This window comes from Geotrypetes seraphini, chromosome 2 (genome assembly GCF_902459505.1).
Source record: "Geotrypetes seraphini chromosome 2, aGeoSer1.1, whole genome shotgun sequence".
NCBI lineage: Eukaryota > Metazoa > Chordata > Amphibia > Gymnophiona > Dermophiidae > Geotrypetes > Geotrypetes seraphini.
Window position 1 is genome coordinate 444837112 of NC_047085.1, and position 17952 is coordinate 444855063.

The following is a 17952-nucleotide window of genomic DNA, read 5'->3' on the forward strand; positions in this document are numbered from 1 at the left end:
GGCTGCTTTCATGTCAGCACTGATGATTACTCCTAAGTCTCGTTCTGCCGTAGTCCTGGTTAAAGTTTCTCCATTCAGGGTGTAAGTTCTGCAAGGATTTCCGTTACCGAGATGCATGACCTTACATTTCTTGGCGTTGAAGCCCAGCTGCCAGATCGAGGACCAACTTTCTAAAGTATGCAGGTCTTGCTCCATAGGATCCTGTAGATTATAGCCGTTTACTATATTGCATAGTTTGGCGTCATCAGCGAATAAGGTTACCTTGCCTTGAAGCCCTTGAGTCAGATCCCCAATGAATATGTTGAAGAGTAGTGGGCCCAGGACTTAACCCTGTGGCACTCCGCTAGTCACCTCCGACATTTTAGAGAGGGTACCGTTAACCACCACCCTCTGAAGTCTGCCACTAAGCCAATCTTTAACCCATGCAGTTGGAGTCTCTCCTAATCCCATCGATTTCATCTTGTTCAGCAGCCTGCGGTGTGGGACGCTGTCAAACGCTTTGCTGAAGTCCAGGTACACGACGTCCAAGGACTCTCCTGAGTCCAGTCTTCTTGTTACCCAGTCAAAGAAGCTGATAAGATTGGACTGGCATGACCTACCCTTGGTGAATCCATGTTGACTGGGATCCCGGAGATTTCCCTCGGTCAGGATCGTATCTAATTTATACTTAATTAGTGTTTCCATGAGTTTACACACTATTGAGGTGAGGCTTACCGGTCTATAGTTCGCAGCCTCAGCCTTACAACCCTTTTTATGTAGAGGAACGACGTTGGCTGTTTTCCAGTCCAACGGAACTTTCCCCGTACTTAGTGAGAGATTGAAGAGCACTGCCAACGGTTCCGCCAGAACATCTCTCAATTCTCTGAGCACTCTTGGGTGTAAATTGTCCGGTCCCATGGCCTTGTTTACCTTTAGCCTTGCCAGTTCGGCCGCTCGAAAGGGGCTATTAAGAGAAGACACTGTGGCCTCCGGCAGGTGGGGAAGGTTAGAAGACTGAAGATAATCCGTCAATAAGTCTGGGGAAACGTCATCAGGAGCATCATATAGCCGGCTAAAAAAATCAAAAAGTACTCCAGATATATCAGCCGTTTTGGACACCACCACCCCACTCGGAGTCCAAAGAGACAAAATCGGTTTCCTAGTAGTCTCAACTTTAACTAGACGAGCCATGAGGCGCCCAGGCTTGTTGCCAAAACGTTGAAAACGGTGTTTATGAAGAGCCAGCCAGCGTTGAGAACGAGAATGAAGTAAGGAATTCAAAGTTTCCTGGGTAGACAAATAACATTCTCGTGTCTCCCGGGAGGGATGCAAGTGAAAGGACCGCTTAACCACTCTCAGAGTCCTTTCAAGGTTAATAATTCATTTGTTGATACGTTTGTTACGAGCACTCAGAAAAGAAATAATATGTCCCCGAAGCACAGTTTTACCTGCCTCCCAAAACAAAATAGGATCATCCAAGTGAGAAGCATTATGGGCAGAATAATCCTCCCACTGGGCCTGCAAAAAGGTTTGAAATTCCTTGTCTTTAGCAAGGTAAGCGGGAAATCGCCAAGACGAGGTCCGAAGGAATTCAGAATCCAAAGAAATATCTATCCAAATCGAAGTATGGTCAGATATTCAGAGGGCCTACCTCCGCCAATTGGACAAAGGGGAACAACGTCGAAGACAGAAAAATATGGTCAGTCCGAGACCAGGTCCCATGGGCTCAAGAAAGATGCGTATAATCACGAACTTCAGGATGTAAAAGGCGCCAAGGGTCTACCACAGAAAGAGTATCACAAAAATCAGAAAGAAGGCGACCTTTAGCCCCCAAAGAGGTGACAGAGGTACCTGACTTATCTAAGTCCGGACGCAGTACCAAGTTAAAGTCACCCAAGATGAGAATCGGATCCCCCGAAAAACGAGAACATAGCTGAAGCAGACGTTGAAGAAAAGCAGATTCCCCCGAGTTAGGGAGATAAGCCACCAGCAAAAGATAAGTGCGGGCTCCCAAAGTGAGGCGCAGAAGCAAAGATCTCCCATCAATGGCCTTATCTAAAACCTGCACCCCAATAGGCGAAGACTTGCGGACCAACACAGCAACCCCACCATGGCGTCCCGGAGAGGAAGCATAATAGACCTCACCTACCCAGGAGCGGGCCAATTTTAAATGTTCCGCTTCAGTCAGGCGAGTTTCTTGTAAACAAGCAATATCCGCGCGATAGCGCTGCAAAGCAGCCAAAATTTTTGACCTCTTTACCGGTGACGCTATGCCCCCAACGTTCCAAGAAGTAAGTCTAAAGAGAGTACTCAGGGCAGAAAAGCAAAGTAGAAGCAGTTCAGAAAAGACAACAGAAAAGGATAGAAACAACCCCAAGGGCCCAGCCACCCCCCAGAGCAGTAAACCCACACCATCAACAATACCTGATAAGGAATGCATGAGGATTGTAAATACAAAAGAAACATGACATACATACGGAAGGAGGACCCCCCACCCTGAACCTCTCCCCCTCCCATCCCATCCCCCCCAAACCCACCCCAACTCCACCCACCCTCCCTACCACCCAATCTATACCCCCTGTGTTCCCATCCACAATCTCACTCCCCGTCCCACACATGCGGAGCGAAGAAGGAGCCACGCCAAGATGTAAACAGGGCCCCTGGTCTCCCCCCACCCCACCCTCTCAGAACAATCCCAAACAAAACTCCAGTCAGGACAACCCCCCCCCAATCATGCACACACCGAACCTACCACTCCCCACACTCACCCATTCGACCACCCAGCAGAATCCAAAGCTCGAAAAGCCAAAAGGGGGAAATGAATCTGGAGGTATCAACGACTCATGGCTCCAGAAAATATCTGAGCCGTCCTGAATGGATACCAAAAAAGGGGGGTCTCATATCTAGACATACAGCCTCCACACTAGATCCACGCTTACACAGTGAGAGCATACACAGGCCCCACTCAACAGAGGAAAAGTTAGACAGGAATCAGCAATGACATCCCATTCAAACAGTAATCAAACAATCACCCTCCCACCAAGAAACCGATCCTGCTGTACAGATACATACCACAGCCTTAGACTGAAACAATGCCCCCACAAACTTATCTCTAACATGCAAAACATAGCAAGGCTCCCATACAAAACAGAGCAAGCAGGACTTCAAGGGGCCAAGTGGGTCCCACTCTAGCAAAGGGGGGCAGGAACCCACCGGCCCTAAAACAGGCAGGACAGCGATAACATTGTCCACAACAACACAAGAAAAGTCCCGGCCTCCACCAAAGCCTCAGACAGTAGGGCACCCGGAATCCAAGAGAACTCAGGATGGCCGGCCAAGGAGACAAACTTAGGGAGAGGCAGAAGGGGACCTACAAACAAGGCCAAGAAGTTGAGCCGACAAAGCGGCAACAGTAATAGGTAGGCCCAGGGCTGTAGAGATGTTTCTTCCGGTTATCCGGTCAGTCAGGCAGGTGGATGAAGACTCCAAAAATGGCCAATGTCTAGCGGTTAGGCGAAGCTAAACTGGTTTCCAATGGAATGGTAGAAAACATAACCTCGTGTCCAACCGGTTCAAGAGGCCGAGGAAGGACCAGACTTCCCCGGCAGGGCATCCAAGTATGCCTGGGCGTCCTCTGCTGAAGCATAACTGTTCCATCCTGTGGCAGTCCAAATCCTCAACAGTGCAGGGTAGAGTAGCTGGAACCGGTGTTTACGATCGAAGAGAGCAGAGCACACCCTGGAAAAGCGACGCCTGCGTTCCTGCAGCGCCGGGGAGTAGTCCTGGAAGAGACGGACTGGGGTCCCATCATAAGTAAGGGTGTTGCGTTTTTGACGATAGATCTTCATGAGTTCCATTTTGTGCGCTGAGTTGTGCACTTTAAAATGGTGACTCGGGCCCTGGTGTGATCGTCAGCACGCCTCCCAAGATGATGGGCCCGGTCCAGCCGCAAAGGCCCTACTCCATCCGGGAGCGGCAACTCAGTACAGAGCCAGGTCTCCAATACGGCAAGCAGGCGAGACTCAAACACTGATTCAGGCAATCCAATTAAACGAAGATTATCCCGTCTCGAGCGATTCTCGAGGTCTTCGATTTTGTCAGCCTGTCTCTGGAGCTAGGCCTTCAGGGACAGCAAGTCCGTCCCCAAAGCTGTTTGGGCTTCCTCCACGTTTGTCACTCTGGTTTCCAATTCCCCCATGCACCGGGTCGTTTCGGATAACAGAGTCTCAAGGGAGGTTAGTTGTCCCGACAATTGGTCAAAGCGGGCATCTAAAGCCCAAACAACTGAGGCAGACAATGCGGCAATGTGCGCCGCTGACAAGGGGAGCTCAGAGCCCGACTCCGCCGCCACTGCCGCCATCTTGGAGTCGGGCCACAATATTCTCGTCTCCCGATCCCTGGCGCTACGAGTCGCCTTGCCGCTCATGGCTGGGCTTCCAGGTTGCATAAAGCGATCCATAAATCAGGCAAGCAGAAATAGTGATTTTAAATAAAGATACTCTGCGGGTAGATGCAGGGGGGACCCGAGGCCCCGGAGCTTGAGCAAGATGTGTCCTGCTCTGCTCAGCACATCATGTGACTCTAGTTGTTGATATTGATATAAATTTAACAAATATGGCAAAAGATTAATTTGAAATGATTTATAAAACTCAACAGTATACCCATCCACATCTGGAGCGGATCCAACTCTAAGAGATTTCAATGCTATTTCTAATTCTTTAAAAGATATAGGTTCTTCTAAACTTCTTTTTATATGATCAGGAATCTTCGGTCCATTAAGTAAATTTAAAAATTCTAAACCATCTTGTTCTCTATTTCCATAAGACTCAGAAGAATACAATTCTTTATAAAAATTAAAAAATTGCTATAAAATATGCTCAGTTTTAGTATGCGAACCTCCTTGTTTATCTTTAATTGCAATAATTATAGTTTTTCTCTTTTTTGCTTTAAGATAATTTGCAAGTAATCTTCCTGCCCTATTTGAGTTACCATAATACTGTTTGCTGATAAAACAAATCTTTCCTTACATATTGAGAAGATATCTCATTATATTTGGCTTTTGCTTTTAATAAACTTTGCAAAGTATGTTGCTCCCACCTATTAATTAATTAATTTATTTTCCAATCTTTTAATTTCATACTCTAATTCAGAAAATTGTTGTTTGAGTTGTTTTTTAATATATGCCGAATAAGAAATAATATTACCTCTCATAGTTGCCTTAACTGCATCCCATAATGTTTCAATACTTGAGGTGTTATGTTGGAAAAACTCAATCACTTTCAATTTAAAATCTTCAAGAAATTTAGAATCGGCAAGCAAAGCATTATCAAATCTCCAAACTAGTTTAGAACAAACTTGTTCATCAGATGTCAACTCGATCCACACCCCACCATGATCAGATAAAATTATAGAATCTAATATGGCTTTAGTCACACGCTGAACTATTCTATTAGAAGCAAAAATATAAGGAGTTGTGGACCTGTGAACAAAAGGAAAATTCTCTATCATTAAAATGAAGAATACGCCATATATCAATTAAATCACAAGATTGTATTAAATTATCTAGCCCTAACGATTTTATAATTTTACTTGGTTTTTTATCCATAATTGGATCCATTACAGCAGGGGTGCCCACACTTTTTGGGCTTGCGAGCTACTTTTAAAATGACCAAGTCAAAATGATCTACCAACAATAAAATTTTAAAAAAACACAAAGCACATGAAATCACCAGTCAACAAGGTAGGAAAAATGATTTGATTTTAAATTTAGTGATCAAAATGTGTCTGAATTTATATCTGCTGTCTATATTTTACACTTTGGTCCCCTTTTACTAAACCGCAATTGCGGTTTTTAGCACAGGGAGCCTATGAGCGTCGAGAGCAGCGCTGGGCATTCAGCGCAGCTCCCTGCGGTAAAAACTGCTATTGTGGTTTAGTAAAAAGGGAGGGGGTATATTTGTCTATTTTTGTATGGTTGTTACTGAGGTGATAGTGCATAGAGTCATCTGCTTTGACCTCTTTGAAAAATCCTGGAATAGGAATGATAATTAACATTTTCTATGCCACTACTAAATTAGAAGCAACCAGTGGTAGTAATAACTGTTGTAGATGTTTAAAAAATTCCATTTGATTCGAATTTGGAGCATACACATTGAATAAATCCAGGGTAGTATTTCCCATAACCATTTTAACATGCACCCAGCGTCCTAAAGGATCCGAAGCAATCATTTGAAAATCAGCTAAACATTTCCTATTCACTAAAATAGCAACCCCAGCCTTTTTCCCTACTGCTGGAACAAAAAAACATTTAGAAACCCAACCTCATTTCAATTTCTTAGATTCTATTAATGACAGATGTGACTCTTGTATAAAATATACATCAGCATTTTGTTTCTGAAGGAAAGCAAGCATTTTCCTCCTTTTGATTGGATGATTTAGGCCATTGACATTTAAGGAATAAACCTTAATCTCCATCTAAAATCTCAAATAGAAAACAACAATAATATGTAAACTTGTTAATATTTAAATGACCAGACACCATCACACCCAATAAGTTTAATAGTAACTCAAATTGATGCAATACCCCCCCATCAATTATAATTCTATTACCCCTAAATCCAATTAAATCCCCACCCATCAAAACTCCCAAACCACCCCCTAAAAATGATTGTCTTGGAACACGCATAGGACATATAATCACAATACCCCCCCGGCAACCTAATAAACAAATCCATCTTCTTAAAAATAATAATATGATTAATTCATTAATACCCTGAACATTAATAATGCAAATTAAACTCCCACATAATAGAATAATCACCCAGTCAATCCTATATAAATGATCAAATACACTCTCACTCAGCAAACATGAACATAAATAGTAATTAATAAAATCAACAACTATATTCCCAAATTAAAAGAAACATTAAAAAAAATTCATTTTGAATCAACCAATTAATTTTAAAAAAGGACTTATAAAATAAACTCATGAAATTATCTCCAATCATCATTATAATTATAATATATCTATTGCATCCCCTTTAAAAAGATGATTAAAATTGATATCTCATATATGCAAACTTAATATTTTGGAACCATAACTAATATGCAATTTATTACATGTTTTTAAAAAATTTAAAGTGACAGTGCATTTGGTAGTGTTCATACTGTGTGAGAATATATGCCTGCTGTTCTCTGAAGACACCTGTTGCACGTGAGTATCTTTGTAGTAGCCCAATCGTGATGGTATTGTGGCACGGACCACTGTGGTCACTCATCTTTTTAACATTTAGAGAAAGATTTTATAGTTCCTACATGGAATAGAAACAGTTTTTAAAGGTTATTGGAATTTTCAAGATCAAAGTAAGTTATGAGTCTAGCGGTATACCAGACCTTTAATTTAGGGGGAGTTTATACTCTCCAGATGGCTTATTGAAGCCAATTCTTTATCTAGTTGAGTTAGGTACCCAAATAATTTGTTTTGCTTAAGCTCAGGCAGAATTTGCTATTCCATGCCCATTCCTGAGTTGCTGATAGGTTGTCAGTTTACTCAAGCAGTAGGTAGATCTGGTTCAGTGGGTATGAGTAGTTGCACGTCATTGACATGGGATTTTGTGTCCATCAACTGAAGCAGTTCAGCTAAAGCCTTGAGGTAAATATTAGAAAAGGTGATAATTGGCTCAGTGTAGTACTCCACAATTAAATGCCCAAGATGATGGAGTGCCATTACTAAATAGAATTGATGCCTGTCTGACAGGATTTGAACAATGTAAATACTATATCACTAATAGCCTGCTTCTGCAGTATTGTAAGCATTATGTCGCTTAAAGATTGATATATCTTAAAGAGAGGAAGAGATCATGGTTACTGCAGATGGGCAGACTGGATGGGCCATTTGGCCTTTATCTGCCATCATGTTTCTATGTTTCTATTATGATCCACAGTATCAAAGACTGCTGAGAAATTCAGAGACAATATTGAAGCAGTTCATCTGTCAAGGTTTTTGTGGATATGAGATTTGCATGCACATCCTCTTACAAGTATATTCATAGAAATAGAGATTTTGTGAAAACCAGCGTAAGGAATATTGCCATAGGAAACTCTTTGTGCTAGTAGGTAGAGCTGCTGAGTACTGTCCAGCAAGGCCAAATTACCCCAGAAGGCTGATGGTTTAGGTTTATAATTCTCTGTTTATATAATCTTTGCCTGATGCTCAGCTAGACCTTTTCCACAATGTTTTTGAAGATATTTTAGCTATCGTGTTTCAGCTTAGTTGAATTTACCTAGAATAAATGTTTCTGTTGCAGCTCCTCAGTCCAATCAGTCTCCGATGTCTTTAACATCTGATGCCTCATCACCAAGATCATATGTGTCTCCAAGGATAAGCACACCCCAGCCTAACACAATTCCTCTTAAAACCTTGATAAGTGCACCATCTGTTTCATCCCAGCCAAAGGTATGGTATTTTTTGGTTTCCTGAAAGGATTGCTCACTGTTTTTGAATGCTGTATATTACTCTTGGAGGGTATAAGAGCATTGCAGAATTTCCTCAGAGCGCAGAATTTCCTCAAGGCACAGAATTTGCCTCGAAGAAGAAAGGTGGCAACCTAGATCAATCATAGGAGCTGCTGCAGCCTTTCTACACCACACAACTCTTCCAGTTTGCCGTCAGCATGGTGTAAGAAGTCCTGTACTCTTGAGAGTTGGGAACACTGCAGTGTTTTGAGGAACAGAATGATCATGTGGTGGAACAGCTGTGCTGTGCAGGAAAGCCGCAGCAGCAGCTGCCGCCTTTAAACAAGGGAGAGCCCATCCAACAATAGATACTGTTTGGGGGCAGAAGATGTGGAAGGAGGCTATTTAATGTTCATGGCCTAAGGAAAAACGGGAGAGGAAGCACATTATAAGTAGAGCATGTATAGAAGGGAAGATAAAATGGAGAAGATGATGAGTTGAAGATATAAGTAGGGCTGCATTTCAATTAAAATTTTCAATTGTAATTAATCATGCTATTAAAAGATAGGGTCCAACATCTCTGCCTCTTTCATCCTCTCCCTGGATCCAACATTATTCACGGTTTCGCTCCCTCTTTTCCTCCCCTGGGCAACATTGCAGGTGCTCTGTTGCTCCCTCCTTGCTCTGGCACCACTCCAGTGTCCCCTCCCCTTGGGATGCAAATACATGGTAGATCACCAGCACAGGCAGTGCTGAATATGGGCTGCTTCTAGGCTGGCCCTACCAGGACATATCTATGTCGCATCCTGCCTCTCTGATACAACTTCCTATGGGTGGGACGTGGCATAGAAAAAGCCCTGGCAGGGCTGGCTCAGAGGTGGACTGTATTCAGTGGTGCCGGTGACAGTGAAAGATAATGAAGAGGAGCTGAACCTGCATGGGGGGAGGGGATGCAAGAAGGTCCAAACCTCTGTGTGTGTGGAGCTTGACCCATTGGGGGCGGAGGAGAAATACTGAACTTTTTGGAGGTGAAACAGCAGAGGAGAGACCCAGAATCCTAGAGCAAAGGGGAGGGGAAAGAGAGGAGAAGAGATCTTGGAGCGTAGTTGTGTCCGGTAGTTGGGGAGGCTGCCTTGGCACCCGGGGGTTCTGAGTTTGTTTCCCACTGCAGCTCTTTATGGCTCTGGACAAGTCTCCTGTCACTTTATTTTCTTCTATGTGTGCCTACAATGCATGCAGTAGATGCTATGCATTTCCCTATTTGTTTTTTTTTTTACGCTCCAAAACTACACTGTTGGATTTTGTTGCACATATTATTCTCTTTTCTTACTGCTCTACAAAGCATACAGAATGCTTTTGTTCACACATTTCTACTTCTTTCTTACTGAGCTTGTGGACCTTCTGTTCCACCACCAGTCTTTTCATTTTCTACTTTTGGGAAATTCATAATGCCAACCTGTTTATTCCAATTCAGATTAACCAAGTTGTCTTCATCAACTATTTCACACTCTAGTTGCACGGTTGTTTATCACATTCTATTGCTGCATTGCCACCATCATTCTTCCATTTCTTTGGTGGCCCTACCCTTGTTTCTTGCTTCTAAACAAACCTCTAAGAAGCAACTTTAACTTAAGACCAACATATACCCATTTCCATTTCTAGTTCTCCTCAGTGTCCAATCTTTGGTTTTTCATATTACCTTCATTGAGAAATTGGGCTCAGAGGTAGTCCTGGTTTTTGGTCCTAAAGTCCAAGATTCACATCCCAGGTTGTTCTTATCATACATTTTTTTCCCACCTAGAAGGTCTTTACCTTTACTGTTTGTTTTTTTTTCTACTCTCCTAGTACTAGAAGCCGTACTAGAAGCCATCTGGGTATTCGGGCGTTAGTTTCCATTGTGTATGATTTCCTCTTGCTCTGTTCCTCCTCCAATCGCATCCAAATTCATGGTTGCTCTCTGTTTGTCACTTTCCCTACCATTATTTTTGCTAAACTAGGCAACGGTCATTTTTCTTTTGCTCAATCCTCTGGATTCTGAGCTCAGTACTCTCACTATATCAGTGCAGATAGAGACTGGATACTTCACATAAATTTGCATATCCTCCTCTCTGGGCTTCTTTTTTTTTTTTTTCCTTCATCAATGGAAACATTCAATGACTTCTGTCTCTTTTTTACTATTTTTTCAGACCTTGAGCACTACTGGCTCTATTCACCTTATGAGACATATCAGAGCTCTCAGCCAGCCACAGGGGGAGTATTGTTGACATATAGTCTTCCCTCTCCCCCCCCCCCCCAAGCAGCTGTAAAGGTGTCGATTGAAGCGAAGAAAAAACTAGTGGTTAATTATTCAGTGATTTTTTTGTGTCTCTTCTATACATTTTGATAGTTGAAATCACCCATTATTATTGTTATCCAGTTTGTTAGCCTCCCTAGTTTCTGATAACATTGTGATAATTTGTATTTATTTATTTTATAAATTTATAAGTGGTTTCCAAAGAAATAACATACATAATAGTACAAAACAAATATTAATGTAAAATCATCTCATTGCACCATCAAAATTAGGTACAATAAGGACATCACTGGCTAATTAAGTTCTCTTTCAAGTAGTCACAAAAGCTTGCAGAAGGAGGTGAATATTTTTTTTCTTAAACTGTGGAAAAGATGTACAAAATCAAAGATGTCCAAGAAGTATGTTCCATAAATGGAGCCTCACAAATGAAAAGGTACTGTTACTAGTCACAGCGAGACATACTCGTTCAGAGTCAAGTCCCAATACTTTCATTATTCATGCTCAACGATCATAAGAACATAAGCATTGCCTCCGCTGGGTCAGACCCGAGGTCCATCGCGCCCAGCAGTCCGCTCACACGGCGGCCCAACAGGTCCAGGACCTGCACAGTAATCTTCTATCTATACCCTTCTATCTCCTTTTCCAGCAGGAAATTGTCCAATCCTTTCTTGAACCCCAGTACCGTACTCTGCCCTATTACGTTCTCTGGAAGCGCATTCCACACGTTGGGTAAAGAAGAACTTCCTAGCATTTGTTTTGAATCTGTCCCCTTTCAACTTCTCCGAATGCCCTCTTGTTCTTTTATTTTTCGAAAGTTTGAAGAATCTGTCCCTCTCTACTCTCTCTAAGCCTTCAAGATCTTGTAAGTCTCTATCATATCCCTTCTAAGTCTCCTCTTTTCTAGGGAAAAGAGTCCCAGTTTCTCCAATCTCTCAGCATATGAAAGATTTTCCATCCCTTTTATCAAACGTGTCGCTCTCCTCTGAACCCTCTTTAGTAACGCCATGTCTTTCTTAAGGTATGGCGATCAATATTGGACGCAGTACTCCAGATGCGGGCGCACCATCGCCCGATACAACGGCAGGATAACTTCTTTCGTTCTGGTAGTAATACCCTTCTTGATTATACCTAGCATTCTATTCGCTCTCTTAGCGGCCGCTGCGCACTCTGCCGTCGGCTTCATTGTCATGTCCACCATTACCCCCAAGTCCCTTTCTTGGGTACTCTCTTTCACTAACATCCCTCCCATCGTATAGTTGTACCTCGGGTTTCTGCTTCCCACATGTAATACTTTACATTTCTCAACATTGAACTTCATCTGCCATCTCGTCGCCCATTCTCCTAGTTTGTTCAAGTCCCTTTGCAATTTTTCGCAGTCTTCTTTAGTCCGAGCTCCACTAAATAGTTTGGGGTCGTCTGCAAATTTTATTATCTCACACTTCATCCCTGATTCTAGATCATTTATGAATATATTAAATAGCAGCGGCCCGAGCACCAAGCCCTGCGGGACCCCACTAGTTACCCTCCTCCAGTCCGAGTAGTGACCCTTCACTCCTACCCGCCAACCAGTTTCTGATCCATCTATGTACGTCTCCTTCCACCCCATGGTTCTTCAGTTTCCGGAGTAGGCGTTGTCAAAGGCTTTTTGGAAATCTAGATATATGATGTCTATGGGGTCTCCTTTGTCCATCCGTTTGTTAATTCCTTCGAAGAAGTGCAATAAGTTGGTTAGGCACGATCTCCCCTTGCAGAAACCATGTTGGCTGGTTATCAGAAGTTCGTTTTTTTCAAAATGTTCATCGATGTTTTCTTTTATCAGTGCTTCCGCCATTTTCCCCGGAACCTATAAAATTGTACAACCTTTTAAAAATATTCAGGTGCAGTAAAGACTTTGAAACATTCATACACAATACATTAAGTTGTATTTAATATTTCACTGGTAGCCAGTGCGGTTGTTTCAAGAGTGGTGAAACATACTCAAATCTACTTAGCCCATCAATAATATGGACCATTGCATTTTAAATGACTTGCAGTGCATGCAGCCTAGTTTGTGGTAACCTCAAAATAAGTCTAATCTGGATAAAACAAACATTGCACAAGCATCCTAAAATCAAAAATCTTCAACATGAGCTTTAATTTTGCAATCAATCTTGAGTAATAAAAACAAGACTACACCCACCCTACTTATTTGATCTTGAGAATACAGTCACATATCTAGTAAAGCCCCCGAGTTTTTTATTACAGGTTTTACCCCAGTCAGACAATTAAGGGCTGTAATCGCTAACTACAGGTATGCCTTAATTCCTGGTTATCAGAATATCAGTGTTTGCCTAATTCAAAATCAATTCATTGGCAGTCATCCAGGCTTCTACAAAGTTTATACAATTAGTCACTTTCCGAGTGAGGTCTTCCCCCCCCCCCCATTAACAAGAAAAAAAATTTGCATGTCATCAGCATATACAGTATGCAATAACTGACCTGAAGCTGGTTAAATATGACACCTAAAGGCAACATAACTATTGAATAATAAAAGCATAGAGGACAGACCCCTGAGAAACACCCATTAATAAAGAGTATTGTGCTGACATCCTATCATTAACCTTCAGTACTCTAGTAACTTCCCCATTCCAAATAATTCAGTGTTTAAACAAACCACAGAACATTTTAATGAACTAGGGGGGAAAACTGACCTGATAAAAGATAATTGCTTATTGAATTGAGAGTGGTTTTGTAGTTTATGGTTTTCCTGTAGACTCGTAGAATGAATTTATTCAACAAGAACCTTCTTGTACAATGCCTGCTATCATAGTATCAATATCAAACATTAAAGGTTTTGAATTGAAATGCTCATAATGCTTGTTTCTTACTCTGTTTTGTTCAATATTAAGGCCTGTTTTGTAAGACTGACCATCTGCATTATATTCCTGATAAGTGCATAAAATGTTATAAAATGATGTTGGATCACCCTTTTGACAATGCTGGAGAAACTTGAGTCTCTTCTTCAGGGCAAAGCTCAGCATTTAGACAGAAAGGGGAAAGGGGTTGTGGAGGAGGACAGCAGTCATTGTTGTGATCTGTCTCAGAAAAGTGGTGCTGAAGTTCAGCTAAGTCAGGGTTAGGCAATTCTGGTCCTTGAGAGCCGGAGCCAGGTCAGGTTTTCAGGATATCCACAATAAATATGCATGAGATAGATTTTCATCTCAAGGAGGCAGTGCATGCAAATCCATCTCATACATATTCATTGTGGATATCCTGAAAACCTGACCTGGCTCTGGCTCTCGAGTACCAGAATTGCCTACCCCTGGGCTAAGTGATAGAAATCAATTCTTCAAAATTGGAGGGCACTAAACTTAAACACACATGATAATTCCCCAGACAAAATAACGGTTTGTTCAGTATTGGGGTGCTCATGCACCTATGGTCTTAAATGGCTGTTCATTCTTTGGCCAGCAAAGAACTCTGTGTTGTCCATGTTTGCTGTCTGAAAATAGGGTAAAAGTTGAGAAAGTGAAAACATACTTGTCAGATCTAAAATATTTGATTGTTGGGAGAGCATAGATGAAGAATAGAAGCAGAACAGTTAATGCATGTAAAGTTTTCTGCTTTATAGTTTATTAATTCTATTCTACTTTTATCCAAAGCGGATTACAAGCATTACATACATATTAAAACCCTTGACAAATTTATATTCATGAAGTGTTAAACAATTAAAGTGTTTGCTGATAGCATTTGTTAAACCTACATTTTCTGATCTGTGAGGACAGTGAGAGACAATCAAATATTTTGCACACTTGAGGTCCCTTTTAGCGGACTGCAGTTGTGATTTAAAAAGCATTGACTAGATTGGGTTTTTTTTTCCCCCAACATATTTATTGAGTTTTGTGTTTTAAAAATACAGTCACTACTAACATCAAACAACAGCAAACAGTAGAATTGAGCAGGAACTGTCAGGTCTATCATGTTATTCCTTCACAGAGACCTACAGAAACCAAGCCCCCCACCACCAAGGAACCCCCAAAACCCCTCCCCCCCCATACTCCAGTGTCAAAAGTTCAGTAGAGAACTTCTAGCTCTATGGGACAATCCCTCCCAGACAGGAGCCCATGTTCCCCTGAATTTCCTCCACGAACCAGGACCTCCCTGCCGGACATTCAAATATTCAAATTTCAACAAAGTGAACAATTCATTTCTCCACATAGTAAGGGTAGGTGCTTCAGCTTGGCACCATAACAAAAGAATACATTTCCGGGCCAGTAAAGACGCTTTTTGTATTAACCCAGCATAAGAAAAACATCAAACATTTTTCTAGTGCAATGTTTCTAGTAGTCCTGAATGCTTGAGTCTTGTATCTGAACTAGCAAGTTGCTTGTAGAACATTGTCAATCATATTTTCACTCTACCTCCTTCCCAGGGAGCTGCTCCTGCCCCCTCAGTTCTTCTGCATGCAAGCTGTTCAGAAGTGTTTTTAATTTACTCTTCGGTTTTATTATTATCAGGTATCTTTTCTCGGTGTTCTTTGGAGGCTTGGTTCCCACAGGTTCCTACGTGGTGGGACCTCTGCCTGGGAGAAGGCGCAGACTCACATGGTGAAAATCTGCTGCTAGCAGGATCAGCCCTTGGGGACACTTAGCTGGCCAGCCTGCTTTTATATTTTTTTGAGCTCTTACCTCTGGAATCTTCTTTCTTTGAGATGTCTAGTGGTCCTCAAGCCCCATCCTGTCAGTGGGCTTTGCCTGCCTTCTGCCTTAGGCTCAGTCTAGATTTGAAGAATTTGTCTCTGAGATCCTAGAGTGAAGAAAAAAAAAAGAAATATGATACATAAATAAATCCTTATTACCATACAGTCTGGCTTCAGTCTCTGCTTGATAGCAGGGCATGCAAATAGCTACGAGCTCTGTACATAGTGCTGGTTGCACAAGTTTAGATGTTATAATATTATTTCCTATGTTTGTTACAGAGCAGAACAAAATTGTAGTTTCTGGGACTTTTCCCCCATTTTCTTCCTTCCTGTTATGTCTTATTACAGTGCTATTTTATTTGCTTTTGTACAAATGGGCAGGGGCAGCTCCCTGGGAAGGAGATAGAGTGAAAACATGATTGACAGTTTTCTGCAAGCAACTTGCTAGTTTTGATACTAGACTCTAGACCAGGGGTGCCCAACACGTCGATCGCGATCGACAGGTCGCTCGCTCAGGCGACCCCAGTCGATCGCAGAGCGGGTTCCCTTCTCCCCTTCTCTTTTTTCCCCTCCTGACTGGCCTGCTCCTGAATTCTGCTGCTGCCTCCGCTGCTCAACATTAAAAAAAAAGAAAAGAAAAAAAACCGGCATGGAGAATTTATGCTCCAGGGGCTAACGTGTGCTTGTACCGGCTTCCCTTCTCTTCCCTCTGAAACCGGAAGTTATGTCCGGGGGGGGGGGGGAGAGAAGGGAAGCCGGCACGCACATGTTAGAACCCCATTCGCAGGCTAAAGCGGGAGACAGGTCAGTGAAGCTTGCGATTTGCTCTTCTTGCTGCCAGGTCCTGCCTACTTTCTGTTTCTTCAAAGGCAGGACCCGGCAGCATTTCTCCCAATAGGTCGATCTTGGGCCGATCAGCCTTCCTCTCCCCGACGTCAATTCTGCCGTCAGAGAGGAAGTTCTGGCCAGCGGAACTTCCTCTCCGACGGCAAAATTGACGTCGGGGAGAGGAATGCTGGTGGGCCCGAAGCAGGGAGAGCTTGGCCGGCGGCGGGCGACTTTGGGGGCCTGTTATCCGATGGCAGCGGCACTGGCTTGGGGGAGGGCAGGGAGGGAGAAAGAGGGAAGGCAGGGAGACAGAAGGAAAGAAGAGAAACAGAAAAAAAGAAAGGGGGCATGAAGAGAGAAAGAAAGAGAGGACAGGGAGAGAAGAAGAAAACGTTGGGGGGGGGAGGGGGGATGAGGTCAGGAGGAGAGGAAGCATACAGGCTAAAAGAAGGGAAGAAAGATTGGATGCACAGTCAGAAGAAGAAAGTGCAACCAGAGACTCATGAAATCACCAGACAAGGTAGGAAATATGATTTTATTTTAAATTTAGTGATCAAAATGTGTCTGAATTTATATCTGCTCTCTATATTTTACAATATGGTCCCCTTTTACTAAACCGCAATAGAGGTTTTTAGCACAGGGAGCCTATGAGCGTCGAGAGCAGCGCTGGGCATTCAGCGCAGCTCCCTGCGCTAAAAACTGCTATCGTGGTTTAGTAAATAGGGAGGGGGTGGGTATTTGTCTATTTTTGTATGGTTGTTACAGTGCATAGAGTCATCTGCTTTGACCTCTTTGAAAAAACCCCGGAATAGGAATGATAATTAACAATTCTATGCGTACAGTGTGCGTTATGTTTTTTTAAAATTTTATTGTTGGTAGATCATTTTGACTTGGTCATTTTAAAAGTAGCTCGCAAGCCCAAAAAGTGTGGGCACCCCTGCTCTAGACTAGTTTTGATACTAGATACTAGACTCTAGTGACCATTAGACACATCTACAAGAAAGAAGATTACCGAGGTAAAAACCTAATCTTTCTTTGTATTTATACAGGATTATTTACATTAAGTATATGTGTTGCAGGGTATAATATAGTATATTTTTAAATTGCAGGTTAGCACAGCAGGTGTAAAGCAAGGACCATCCAACCAGTCAGTACCTCAGCAGTCAGGACCTGCTGACAAGCAGCCAGGACATGAGCCTGCCTCTCCTCGGAGCCTTCAGCGCTCCACGTATGTTGTCATGCTTCACTCTTAATTGCTGTTTTGTTTAAATGCCCACAAAGCTATAATGTAAATCATCTTTTCATAGTTTAAGAATGCAAAATGTAATTTGATTAAAATTGTACTTGTCAGCTTTCCTTTAAGTTTGATCTAGTCTATATGAAATTTTATTGCTGGGTATGCTGGTACACTGTCTAATGTGTGTTCTCTGCTGATTGGGGTGCCTTTGTTGGACTAATATAAGAACTATCCAAAGATGATTTTATGTAATCCCTACAGGATCACATAGGCTCCATCTTCATCTGTCGCACGTCCAAGGACAGACTTTTTGGTCTTGAATGTTGATGTACATCATGTTGATTGTTACAGAATCAAGTATTATAATCTGCAAAGACTTAGTTGTCACTAATTCTATTGTGGCTATTTGGATTTTTTTATAGTTTGATTTGGAATAATATATTCAGTTGTTACTGACTCTTATTCACAGTAGCTATTCTCCAC

The 17952-nt window shown here is 42.3% G+C and overlaps 1 protein-coding gene across 7 annotated transcripts in view; it reads left to right on the forward strand.

The window, feature by feature from the left end:
• Window positions 1-17952, forward strand: part of WAC (WW domain containing adaptor with coiled-coil) — a 351928-nt gene that overhangs the window by 187925 nt on the left and 146051 nt on the right. For all 7 annotated transcript variants that reach the window (XM_033931443.1, XM_033931441.1, XM_033931440.1 and 4 more), the window contains 2 exons: window positions 8286-8434; window positions 17342-17460. In XM_033931443.1, coding sequence (XP_033787334.1) covers window positions 8286-8434; window positions 17342-17460 — 268 coding nt within the window. The remainder of the gene's footprint in view (window positions 1-8285; window positions 8435-17341; window positions 17461-17952) is intronic.